This window comes from Ictalurus punctatus, chromosome 2 (genome assembly GCF_001660625.3).
Source record: "Ictalurus punctatus breed USDA103 chromosome 2, Coco_2.0, whole genome shotgun sequence".
Lineage (NCBI taxonomy): Eukaryota > Metazoa > Chordata > Actinopteri > Siluriformes > Ictaluridae > Ictalurus > Ictalurus punctatus.
Genome location: NC_030417.2, coordinates 2,133,056 through 2,146,621, shown reverse-complemented (window position 1 = coordinate 2,146,621; position 13,566 = coordinate 2,133,056). Strand labels below are relative to the sequence as shown.

Here is a 13,566-nt window from a genome sequence, read left to right as displayed (position 1 = left end):
GCAAATGCATATGACAGTTTATTTAGAGAGAGACAGGCAGACGCATCCGAATCATGAGACAATAGCATGGTCAAAATAACAGGCCAAGGGTCAAGCAATTGGAAAACAGGCATAAACTAGGCAAGGCAAGAATCATCAACCAGGAAGAAGAAGCAAGATCAATGAACATAAAACAAAATGAGGAAACGGGTACAAACGCTTGGTAAGGTGAGAAAACTCAATACTAGGCATAGTCCCTCCTCCCCGTTGGAAATACACCCCCCCGGCGGTCCTGGCCCTCTGGGAAAAATGTCTTCACGGCCACTCAGATTCAAATTCAGGCACTGTCCGACCAGGAGCAGGTTTCTTGAGGAGCTGAGGAGCAGACATGAGCTTGGGGCTGTTTTCCCTGGGTCATCCGTCTCAAGCAGTATGAACCCTAGCCACTGCTTCTGGTCAGGTGTAGGCACAAAATATGCAATTGGGAGTCAAAGAGAAAATACTCAGGGTAGCCAAAAAATCCATCATATGGCTCTGGTGGATCCGGGGCTACCCATTGAGGAAGCTTAATCGAGTTTAGTCTCAGTAGGGTGTTCCTTACTACCTTGGCATGATGTCTCCTCTGTCTTCCTGCTGCATCCATGGTTAGGCCTAGTATTCTGTCACGTAATCCACATAAAGAAGGTTAGGACGGACGCAGATAAAAGTTTATTTAGAGAGAGACAGGCAGACAAATCCAAATCACAAGACAATAGCATGATCAAAATAACAGGCAAAGGGTCAGCCGATTGGCGAACAGGCATAAATTAGGCAAAGCAAGAAACATCAACCAAGAACAAGAAGCAAGATCAATGAATAAAAAACAAAATGAGGAAACGGGTACAAACGCTTGGTAAGGTGTGAAAACTCAATACTAGGTAAAGTCGTGGCGTTCAAAAAGTCTCTTATATACTGTGGAGTGAGTGAGTGTGAGACTGACAACAGGTGTGTGTGATTAGAATTCCGGAGAAGGTGAACGTGTGTGTGGGAAGTGCAGTCCATGGCGGCCATGTTTGTAGGCTGCAGTGCATGGTGGGAAATGTAGTCAATGGTTTTCTGCGATATGACAATAATGCTAAACCGGTAGCTATAGTCGTTTCTTGTTAAGGACATTATTAAGCCTGGTTCATGAATAATAATAAAAAACAGAATAAAATAAAACCTTCACTGGAAAAACATTTGAGGAAAAACGTAATCATTTAATAATATCATGCAGTTGATGTATTGCTGTAAAGGATGAATTCAGTAGACAGATAATATAAAGAATTACAAACACAGTAACACAATACATTATGTTTATTTATTTTTTAAAAAATCTGAGATTACATTATAAATTTGGTAGCTGTGACACACGAGAACACCAGTCTAATAATATTATTATGAACTGGAAACCTAAAAAAACTAATTTGAAATAATAATAATACTAACAAAACACACACCAGTTATTATAGCATGTGTTTAGTCTAATACTTTTATTCAGAAACATTATTTGTTGTTGGAGGAAACCCCCAACTTGTCAGCCACCATTGAAATGGTCTCATGTGCAATAGGCCCAATGGTATGACGTTGGCTTGCAGCTTTCATAAGCCCCAACAGTCTCTCGTAGAAACTGGAGGGGATGCCCAGACCCAGCTTTATCTTGCGCAATGTTGATAGGATTGACCCTATGTGTGTTGGGGATAGATATGCCCTCATCGTAGTGAAACCCATATAACCCCTAGAAAAGTCATCCTCTGCACTGGAGAAAGCATACTTTTCTTGGGGTTCAACCTGAGCCCCCAGCTTCTCATGTGTGTGAGAAAAACATCTCGATGTTGAATTGCCAACTCCATGGAACGCGCTAGAATTAACCAGTCGTCCAGTTATTTTAGAACACGGATGCCCTGGAGTCGCAAAGGAACCAGAGCGGCATCCATGCACTTTGTGAAGGTGTGAGGGGATAAAGCTAGGTCGAAGGGAAGAACCCGATATTGGTACAAGTTACCTCCAAACGTGAACCTCAGGAACTTCCTGTGACTGGGCAATATTTCTATGTGGAAATATACGTCTTTTAGATCTATCATCACAAAACAGTCCTCAAATCTGTGAAACGATAAGTTTGAGCGTCAACATCTTGAACCTCTATGTCCGAAGAGTACGGTTCAGATGACGCAGATCTAAAATTGGCTGCATACTCCCCCATCTTTTTTGCGGATTAGGAAATAGCGACTGTAAAAACCTCTCTCACTCAGAGAAAGGGGTACATATTCTATGGCCCCTTTGTCTAAAACAGATCTTACTTCCTGTGATAATGACAAGCTCTGCTCTCTGCTGACTAATGTGGTGAGCACACCTCAAACTCTGAACTGGACCCGGGTGGACAGAACCCGTGGAGACACATTTGACAGTATTTTCCACACTGGACAGGGTGCCAATCCATTGTGTGGTATAATTGCACTCAGATTTACACACTATGGGGAAATTTGGAAATGTCAACCAGCCTACAGTGCATGTCATTGGACTGGGGGAGGAAACCAGCGTACCTGAGGAAAACATCCGAAGCACATCGAGTAATCCCCTCATGTAATCATTTGAAATTTGAAAGTCTGTGTGTTTTGGGGAAATTTGATGTCTCTCTTTACTGTGCTGCAGAGAAAGTAAAGATTTCCCAGCAGGACAATTTCTCTCACCGTGTTCAGGGATTTTGATGAATTCCTTCTGGCAGAATTCCTCGAGTCTCTTTTTCAGATAATAGAGAGATTTCCTCACTTCATCAAATGAGAGATGTTGATTGACAGTGATGCTGGATGAGACCTCACGTCCAGAAGAGACACGGAGAGACTGGAAACTCTATAGAGACAAAGAAAATACATCAGGAAGAAGGAGAAAGGTGCAGAAATATACAAGTGTGAGTACACAGACAGACGTGTATGTGTGTGTATATATAGATCAGACAGTGAGTATTACCTGGAGGAAATGTATGTGATCGTCTGTGTGTGAAAGCTGCTCCAGCTCAGTGACTCTCCTCTGAAGATCAGCGATCTCCTGCTCCAGTTGCTCCAGGAGTCGTTCAGCTCGACTCAGTTCAGCCTTCTCCTGAGCTCTGATCAGCTCCGTCACCTCCGAGCGCCTTTTCTCCATGGAGCTGATCATCTCAGTAAAGATCGTCTCACTGGTTGACCATCTCTAAATACAAATTTATTTAGTTCTTCAGGAATTAAAACATGGAAATTTTAAGAGCTCCAGAGGTCATACAATACAATACTGTCCTGCATATTTATCTGTTTTCACTGCTTTAACTCATCTAATACAATCTGCTTAAAACTAGACTCTTTTTATATCAGTGCAGGTGTGGTTGAGAAGGAAAACACTCAAAAGTATTTTAGAATTCCTGGAGTGTTGATGGGAACCAGTGGATTACATCACAAATAACACCTACTACAAAAATGCATTACTTTATGTATTTTTTAAATATTAAGACAAAGTCAGCTCGCTTTATTAATAGGAGATCATGAGTTAGAATCCCGATGATCCACCAATCAGACATAATTTACCCTGCTCTCTGGGTGGGAGTGGGCAGAGTTACTGCTTTGCTCTCTCCTCTGTCAATCAGAGTGACACTAACCAATCATGAGGGTCAGTGAGCTAATGTATTGTATGTGGAAGAATCAGTGGTCTCCTCCGAGTGTATTCACCTTCACCCTCTCCACTGGGTAGCTGACGTGTGATCTAAAGCTAGCTAGTGCAGTGGTTCTCAATGTTGGGTTCAGGGAACTGTCTGTGAAGCATAACCAGGGGGTCTGTGATTTCTTTATTTTAATTACAGTGGTGAAAATCAGAACTCAGCATTATCAAAGTTATTACATTCATTACTGAGTTGTTATAGTTAGAGCCTAAACTGAAAAAAAAAACTTATGAGTCAGTTTAAAGATGGAAACCAAATGATTTAAAAAAAAAAAAAAAAAGTGAAATGAGGTGTGTCTCCTGCTTGACGTGAAAACCTTCAGCCCCATTAGATTAGAAATATAAATTGCCTGAATAGATTAGACTTCCATTTCTCACCTGTTTTTCAGTTCTCTCTGCTTTAGCTCCTACAGTATTGTGTCCTCTGTGTTTATGCATCGTACACAGATAACAGATGAAGCTTTGGTCAGTACGACAGTTGATGTCCAGCACTTTATCATGCTCAGAGCAGATCTTCTCTTCTAGATTTTCAGAGGCTTCGACCAACTTGTGCTTTTTCAAACCAGGAACTTCATAATGAGGTTTCAGATGAGTTTCACAAAAGGAGGCCAGACACATCAGACAGGACTTGACGGCTTTGTGTTTTCTCCCGGTGCAGAAATCACACTCCACATCTCCAGGTCCAGCGTAACAGTGAGCAGGAGAAGCAGCTTGGACTTCAGTCTTCTTCACTTTCTCCACCACTTCAGCCAGCATGTTATTTCTGCGTAGAACAGGCCTTGGTGTGAAAGTGTCTCTGCACTGAGGACGGCGATATACTCCGCTCTCATCTTCCTGATCCCAGCAGTCATTAATACACACCTTACAGAAACTGTGACCACAGGGGATCGTCACCGGATCCTTCAGTAGATCCAGACAAACTGGACAGCTTAACCGATCCACTGAAAGCTGATCTAATGAAATACTGGCCTCTGCCATTTTACTGAACTCACACAGAGAGAGAGAGAGAGAGAGAGAGAGACAGAGAGAGACAGAAAGAGACTGCACCGAACTCTGAGTTCAATGCCCGATTTAAAACTCTCAAAAGACGCAACAACTGGGGCCAGAGCCGAGTCAATAGCTGCTTTCACCTGAACTGCGATGGTAGCTCCGCTAGAGTGTTGCGGAGATTTTCCAAATCCAGTGGTGGCTTGTTGCCATGACTCGTCGTGCTCGGTGAAGATTTAGGTTTCCGTAGTCTTTCAGAAGCCATGAGTCCTTTCTGGTTATAGTTGTAGACCGAGTGATTGAAAAGGAGGGCAGCAGATGTTTTCGAAAAGATTCAGGTTGCCTGAAAAGTACAATTAAAAGATAAAATGCTCAGGGGCTCACTACAGGTGCCTTCTCACTTACATGTTCTGAATTCCAAATTCCTCGAAAATTTTGTTTTCAATCAAAATATACAAACCCAATGAATTGCAGAGGAAACTAATTCAAGCACTGATATTGCTGTTTTTTTTTTTTATATTTGTGTCAAATTGCTGGACAGAAAAATTCAAGTATTTTTATTGCGATAAGTTTTTATAAAATTTTTTGTAATTCAACATGCCATTTTGCCCTGAAGACATTTGGGACTATTATACTTCCATAACCCGGGGGGAAAAATATGCCATTAATTAAAACAATTTCATTTCATTTGATTGAAGTAGGTTTCACAAAGCCAGAATATTCAGCTATTAAATAAAATCAGTTTTGTGCCATGTGTCGTGACGTCAACCGGCGACCCTGTAAAGCTACTTTCCCCTTAAAAGAGCTGAAATATTGATGTAGAGAGGAAAAGCCGTGCTCCTGGTCTCATCTCTTAAAGTTGACGTGTTATAAACAAACAACAGTTTAACTAGAAAACCTGTTAAATTTCTTATTCTCATTAACCTATTACTCTAAAACAGGGGTCTCCAAGCTTTTTTCAATTGAGAGCTATTTAAAAAAAAAAATGAAAGTGGCTGAGAGCTACTCACATCATACAATACTTACAATCTTTCACATATCATAACTCTCAAATTAACAAACTGATCTACACCTCAAGGAGTTAGAGAAGAAAACAGAATCAGAGAATACAGTTCTTTATGGAAAACAGCACACTTAGTTATAGTTGTCTACACAGAACTATACGGTTGTTTACGTATATACATTAATGAAAGTACAAACTAAATTAAACTGGAATATAAACAGCAGTAGCATTTCAAATGTCGGACTGCATTCTGAACTAAAATGTACACCACATGAATGAGAGTGCAAGGTAAATGAGAAAAGTGCATGATGGGCCACAAGTATGACATGAAGTGCATTCACACTTATTTACAGTTAATGAGCTGGCTGACACTGCATTGATTCCACAAGAGAGGTATATGCTGGTGTGTATGCACTGTCGCGATGGACCGACAGCCGGCGCGCATAAGAAAGTCGCTCCTTCCCCTACTGCTGCGCTGGCACGGAGCGGACAGCCGGATGGTGAGATCACGTTCGACGGTGGATGACGGCACGGGAAACCCACACACACCTCTTGGGAACCCCAACACGCCCTCGAGAACATCACAACGCCAGTCACACCCCCACAAAACCCCTCACACTCACACACACTTGCCTCCTCACTACAGACATCTCCCACACAGACAAATAAAACCCCCTTATTGACTGAAACCTGTCTCTTGTGGGTCTGTGCTCCACCCTTCCCCAGGCTAATTCCCTTACACTGGTGGAGGATGCAGGCATAGAGTACAGATTCGCCTACAACAACAACAACAGCCAAAAATAAACGAGAGAGAGAGGAAAAAAAAAAAAAAACATGGACCCCGCACTGAAACACCTGCTGGAGACTAGCATTCAGCAGCAAGCAGTGACACAGCAGCTCGCCGAAAGCCTTCAGGTCGCAACCCAGACGCTGACTGACCTGAGGACCGAGACCCCCGCTGCCTCCATACCCCTCCCCGACCCGAGACGCGAGATCCGCCGCCTGCTTCCCCCCCTCGCCCCTGAAGAAGATCTCGAGGCGTACCTCGAGGCCTTCGAGGGTATTGCCTGCCGAGAGGGATGGGATCAGGATGACTGGCCTCGCGCCCTCGGCACACTGCTCACGGGAGAGGCACGCATGGCCTACTATGCCCTCGAGCCGGAGGAGGCTGCCGACTACAGGGCGATGAAGGAGGGAGTCCTGGCATGGTGTGGGCGAACCCCCTACCAGGCAGTGACAGAGTTCCATCGCTGGGCTTATCGACCGGGGGCCCGACCACGTGGACAGCTGAACACCCTCGTTCGGATAACCAAAAGGTGCCTCCGGCTGGACCAGCATACCACCACGGAGGTGGCGGAAAAAGTGGCCACAGACCGTTTCCTGAGGGCATTACCCCGCACAGAACGCCAGGCCGTGGGGCGCAAGCACCGAAAACACCCCAGGAGCTCCTAACCGCCCTTGAGCGAACCATGGCCACCCTTGAGTTCGACCAAGGTGAACAGCGGCTCCCCGACATGCCCTTTAGTGCCCCTGGCCCTTGGCCCGACCGCCAACCCCGTCCCGGCACCTGGAGGACTCGCCAGAGATCAACCGTATGTGTAACCCCCGTGGACGAGCCCATGCCCACGGAGACAGAGATGGAACCTGCCCGGCCGCTTCCAAAGCCATGGTTAGCGGGCTGCACCCTCCATTTACAACAGCCGCCAGAGGGCCCCACCATGACTGTGTGGGTCGAGGGGAGCCCGGTAACCGCCCTGCTGGACACCGGGAGCATGGTAACCCTCGCCCGGCCCTCCATTCTACCCAAAGGACGTTGCCCCGGGGGGGGGGGGGGGGGGGGGTTCTCACTGTAACCTGCGTCCATGGGGACACCCAGGAAGTTCCCACAGCCGAGGTCCAGATCCGGGGCGAAGCCGGGGTCTGGTCCCTCCAGGTGGGCGTGATCCCCGAGCTACCGGTGCCCCTGCTTCTTGGAAGGGACTAGCCAGGATTCCCGATGGGCCCGGCGATCGAGTCTGGCAGGTCGCAGTGATGCACGAAGAGGACCCTGGCCCGGCAGGCCTACCTGGCCCAGGACGATGGAGACTCCACCAGGAAGGTATGGCCCCCCAACACACTAATCCTCTTATCTTCTGTCTTTTACCAGGTGAACTGGGAGGGGAAGTTTGGACAGGAGCAGAAGGAGGATGACCGCCTGAAGCACTGCTGGGCCCAGGTGCGAGTGATAGAGGGAGTCGACCAGAGCCCTGACCTGAGATTCCCTACCTCGTACTTTCTCGTCCGGAGCGGTCTCCTCTATCAGTGGGCCTGCCGCCACGGGGAGCCTTTGGACCTACTGGTGGTGCCCAAACCAAAGACTCAAACAGTAATGCATCTGGCTCATACCCATCCCCTCAGCGGCCACCTGGGGCCACGAAACATCCTGGAGAAGCTGAGGGATCGCTTTGTGTGGCCCGGGATGGACGCGGAGGTCCGGGCCTTCTGCCAGCAATGCGTGCAGTGCCAGCGCACTGCCCCACGGAGGCCCCCGCTGATGCCCCTTATCCCTCTGCCCATTATCGGCGTCCCCTTCGAGCGAGTGGGCAAGGACCTCGTGGGCCCCCTTCCCAAGTCTGCCCAGGGCCATGAGTGCATCCTGGTCGTTGTCGACTACGCCAACCGGTTCCCCGAGGCGGTGCCGCTGTGCAAAGCCACCTCCCACAACATCGCCAGGGAGCTGGTACTCCTGTTCAGTCGGGTGGGGATCCCAAAGGACGTGCTGACCGACCAAGGTACGCCTTTTCTGTCCAATGTAATGTCCGTTATGTGTCGACTGTGTCGACATTGGTCTACCACCCACAAAACAACGGGCCGGTCGAGCGATTCAACCAGACGCTTAAACGGATGCTGCGCCGGGTGGTGGACGAGGAGGGGAGGAATTGGGACTTCCTCCTCCTCTTCATGCTTTTCGCAGGCGTCCATGGGCTTCACCCCCTTTGAGCTCCTGTTCGGACGGCGCCTGCAGGAACTATTGGACGTGTCCTGCGAAGCCTGGGAAGAGCAACTGTCCCCCTTCCGCTCAGTTGTCAAATATGTGCAGGAGATGCAAGCGAAGTTCGATCGGGTAGCTCCAATAGTCCGGGAGCACATGCGCGCCGCACAGGAGGAGCAACGAAGGGTATACAACCGCCCGGCGCAGCCCCGAGAATTCCAGCCCGGGGGATCGAGTCCTCCTGTTAGTACCCAGCGGCGCCTGTAAGTTCAAGGCCCGGTGGCAAGGCCCGTATACAGTCCTCGACTACCGCCTGAAACAGCCCGGTAAGCGTGCGGAGGAGAAGCTCTACCACGTGAACCTTCTAAAGAAGTGAGTGGAACCAGCACCGGTAGTGTCGGCGTACGTGGCCCGGGACACAGACCACGGCAAGCGTACCTTGGTCAGTTTGGGGGAGGACCTTACCCCCGCCCAGAAACAGGAGCTGGTAGACCAATTCTCTGATTTGTTTTCGGTCTCCCCAGGGATGACACAGCTGGTCCACCACGAGATCAAAACTCCTCCCGGCATAGTGGTGAGACAAAGGCCCTTCTGTGTTCCAGAGGCCCGGCGCAAAGGCATCGAGGAAGAAATTGGCCGAATGCCGCAGGATCACAACATAGAGGAGTCCAGCAGCCCCTGGTCCAGCCCCATCGTCGTCGTGCCGAAGCCGGATGGGAGCATGCGGCTTTGCAACGACTTCCGGAAGCTGAACCAGGTATCGGAGTTCGACAGCTATCCCCTCCCCCGAGTGGACGACCTCGTGGAGCGACTGGGGAGGGCCCGGTTCATATCTACCCTGGACCTGACCAAAGGTTACTGGCAAGTTTCGCTAGCGCCGGACGCAAGACCCAAGACGGCCTTTAGCACGGCCACTGGCCACTGGCAGTACCGGGTTCTCCCCTTTGGGCTACACGGGGCACCCGCAACGTTTCAGAGGTTGATGGACATCCACCTGCGGCCCCACCGCATGCTTCCAGCTGCCTACCTGGACGACATAGTCATCCACTCCTCCACATGGGCAGACCACCTGTTTCATCTAGGGGAGGTCCTGAAGGCGCTCTGGGAGGCTGGCCTGACAGCCAACCCCAAGAAATGCCACCTAGGGCTGACTGAGGCCCAGTACCTGGGATACCGCATTCGCTGGGGGATGCTGAAGCCACAAACAAAGAAAATAGAGGCCATAAAGGACTACCCTTGACCCACATCAAAGAAACAGGTACGTGCCTTCTTGGGGTTGGCGGGGTACTACCGGAGGTTCGTGCCTAACTTCTCTGCTGTAGCTTCCCCCCTCTCAGATCTCACAAAGAAGGGCCAGCCGGACCGAGTTAGGTGGTCAGCCGACGCAGAGAGGGCCTTCCAAGCCCTGAAATGTGCCCTCACCAGCACGCCGGTACTGCGCAACCCGGACTTTGCCCTGCCATTCACGGTGCACACCGATGCGTCCGAGACCAGGCTTGGCGCAGTCCTCTCGCAAACCTTCGACGGAGAAGAACACCTGGTCCTCTATATCAGCCGGAAGTTGTCCCCCGCTGAGAGGAAATACGCAGCCGTCGAGCGAGAGGACCTGCAATAAAATGGCCCATCGAGGAGCTGCGGTACTACCTGGCTGGCCGGCACTTCGTCCTCGTAACGGACCACGCCCCCCTACAGTGGATGGCCAAGGCCAAAGACACGAACGCCCGGGTAACCCGCTGGTTCCTTGCCTTACAGGACTTCTCATATCAGGTCCAGCACCGGGCGGGGGCCCAACATGGTAATGCAGATGGGCTCTCGCGGCGAGACGCACTCTGGGCCCACCACCGAGTGGCAGTAGGCTCGGAGCTGGGGGGGGTACTGTCGCGACGGACCGACAGCCGGCACGCATAATAAGAAAGTCGCTCCTTCCCCGACTGCCGCGCTGGCACGAAGCGGACAACCTCGTGCCAAACACACCATCAGCTGGAAGGACCGTCATGGTGGGGCGGTACCATAGACGCTACACCGGCTGGCGATTGGGGAGTCCGTCGGGAAAATTCCACCACTCAGGCGAAGGCGGAAGAGGATAAAAAGACACTCTTCCCCCCGTGCGAGGAGAATGGCTAAGAGACAGACTACGTGCGCGCTCTTCAGCAGCATAGAGGCATTCCGACCTTTGGCACAATGGTATCCTCTCGCTAATCCCTTTCTCTCTCTCTCTCTCTCTCTCTCTCCTTCTCTCCCCGAAGGTTCGAGTGCGGACGATACCGCCGGATGGTGAGATCGCGTTCAACGGTGGATGATGGCACGGGAACCCCGACACGCCCTCGAGAACGTCACAATGCCAGCCACACCCCCACAAAACCCCTCATACTCACACACACTTGCCTCCTCAATACACAGACAAATAAAACACCCCTATTGACTAAAACCTGTCTCTTGTGGGTCTGTGCTCCGCCCTTCCCTGGGCTAATTCCCTTACAGCACTTATGCTCACTCTTATGCAATCATTTAAATGTTCATCTGTCAGTCTTGTTCTGAATTTAGATTTGATCACACTCAAATCAGAAAACGCTGCTTCACAAAGGTCTGTAGATCCAATTAAAGCAGATGCTTTCAGGGCAGCTTGGTGAATGTTCTTGTAGTTTTCTGGGTCTACCAGACTCCAGAAATGTTGTGAATGTTGCTGAGATTTCAGCAGGATAAGATGTTGGAGATTAATAACCTCCAGCTCCATCTCTACAGCATTAACTTTGAACAGTTCAGCCATCTGCTTTGAAATGTGATCCATGTTTATCTCCATGAAATGGTTGGCAATAAATGCCACACATGGCTCAGGATTTTCAAAATAACCTAATCTTTCCTCAAATACCTGCCCAAGCCTGGACAGGAGGTCACAACACTTGAGTACATCCAAAACTTTGGTTGCATTTGCGTGGCTTTCTACCATCTTTACCAATGAGGGGAAGTGTGCAATCTGTTGTTTTTTCAATTGATGAAGGTAAAATGACAGTTTTGCTTTAAATGCCTTCACAGCACTGATCATATCACACATGGTTTTGTCTTTACCTTGTAACTGAAGATTGAGCTTCAGGTTCTTTGTCACATCAGCCAATAATGCAAGATCAAGGAGCCATCCGGTATCAGACAACAGGTTAGTGTCTTCCCCACCTTGCTTCCATGAAAGCCTTAATTTCACTCAGCAAGGAAATAAAGTGGTGAAGTACCTTACTCCTACTCAACCATCTGACTTCTGTGTGAAGGAGGAGATCGCCATACTCTGCAGAAATTTCATCAAGGAACAGTTTGAAACATCTGTGTAGTTTGGACTTTGCTCGAATCGAGATGATAATCCGAACAACCATTTTCATGACATGATCACAACCCATAACCTTAGTGCAGATTGCTTCCTGATGAATGATACAGTGATAGTTCAGAAATTTAGGAAAGTCTGGGTCGGCCTTGCAATGTGCAATAACTCCACAGAGTGGCGCCCTATCACGGCTGGAGCTCCATCTGTTGTCACAGACACCAGCTTTTCAAGGGGCACGCTTTTTTTCCATGCAGTAGGTCTTCAAAACGTTGTAGATGTTGCCTCCTCTGGTCATGGTTTTCAGAGAAAGTAATGTAAAAAAAAACTCCTCTGTGGTGGAAAAATCATCAAAAACCATCCGAACAAAAGCAGCCAACTGGACTTTATCACTCAAGTCCACCGATTCATCACATTGAAATGAAAAACCATTGACACCTTTGCAGGTCCTGTTCTAACTGTCCCATCACATCTGAAGAAAGCAAGGAAACTCTCCTTGCAACCGTGTTGGCACTCAGCTGGACATCAGCGATAGCGGACATCATTTCTCTCTTGCTTTTGTGGTCCATGAACAAAGTTTCGGCCATCGCAGTCATCTCTTCCTTCACCATGGCGTCGTCGGTGAACGGCTTCTTGTGTTTTGTCAAGATGTCCGCCATTTTAAATGATGCCTCTGTTACAGCGTTTCCTCTCTTTATCGGTTTGGTGAATAAAGATTGTTGTTTTTGTAATGTTGCTTTCAGCTGCTTCACTTTTTCAGTTCATAGCCCGCTACCCACAGGAAAGTCCCGTGTAAAGTTACCATGAACTTGAGTGAAATGGTGCTCAATATTGCATCTTTTACTGACAGCAACGCTAATTAGGCTCTCACATCTTCAGCTTACATTGGTGAAGAAAAATTCACTCTCCCAGTCCTCATGGAAATAGTATGTTTTCTTCCTTTTGTTTGGTGGAACAGTCTTTACTCATCCTGAAGCAAACTACATTTTCTAGCTAACACTAGAATATAATATGAGCAAGATGACGTGCTTTTGATTGAAACTTTGGAGTGACGGCCAATGTGGCAAATAATAATCCATTTTCAGTGGAGGGGACGGGATAGGAAGTGGTATAGCCCACTCTGATTGGATGAAATGGGAAAAGGGTTGCCAGAATGTCTTCGCGAGCTACCTACAATCAGGCCATGAGCTACTGGTAGTTCGCGAGCGACGTGTTGGAAACCCCTGCTCTAAAACAAGCGGTGAACTAGAAACCGATAAACATAGCTATGCTATGCTAGCTGACTAGCGGTTCTGTTTATCTCAGTTGGCATTAATTAAACCAATAAGTACCTCATTTATATACATATTAAACACGCATACGGATACCTGATATTTCAGGTTAAATCGTACCTTTGGGTCTTTCCTCGGTGTATAAATCCACTACGATGTTGCCTAATGTTGTTTCTAGCAGCACCGCCATTCTGTTTCAAAATTCAGACGGGACTGCGCATGCGCGGAAGCAAAGCGCGTGTCCGATATAGCAGAGCGCGTAACCTACAAACCAATGGGATTTGTGTGTGCAGCTACTGTATGCTGCAGTAGGTTTCCTGTTTGTTCTGGGATGAATTAGCTTTGC

General features: G+C 48.4%; 2 protein-coding genes across 3 annotated transcripts in view; both read right to left on the bottom strand.

The window, feature by feature from the left end:
* The window catches only part of LOC108261247 (E3 ubiquitin/ISG15 ligase TRIM25), a 17,273-nt gene extending 12,229 nt beyond the window's left edge, over positions 1 to 5,044 (bottom strand). The window contains exons 1-3 of one of the 2 annotated variants that reach the window (XM_053677568.1): positions 4,060 to 5,044; positions 2,965 to 3,183; positions 6 to 2,847 (exon numbers count right to left, since the gene is read on the bottom strand). In XM_053677568.1, coding sequence (XP_053533543.1) covers positions 2,242 to 2,847; positions 2,965 to 3,183; positions 4,060 to 4,659 — 1,425 coding nt within the window. In that variant the 5' untranslated portion in view covers positions 4,660 to 5,044 and the 3' untranslated portion in view covers positions 6 to 2,241. Of the gene's footprint in view, positions 1 to 5; positions 2,848 to 2,964; positions 3,184 to 4,059 lie in introns of those variants that run through there. The other variant, XM_053677577.1, reaches the window with a different exon arrangement.
* Positions 1 to 13,437, bottom strand: part of LOC128629437 (peptidyl-prolyl cis-trans isomerase-like 4) — a 30,946-nt gene extending 17,509 nt beyond the window's left edge. Inside the window, exon 1 of the mRNA XM_053677589.1 lies at positions 13,341 to 13,437. Coding sequence (XP_053533564.1) covers positions 13,341 to 13,410 — 70 coding nt within the window. The 5' untranslated portion in view covers positions 13,411 to 13,437. The remainder of the gene's footprint in view (positions 1 to 13,340) is intronic.
* Positions 13,438 to 13,566: the final 129 nt, after the last annotated feature.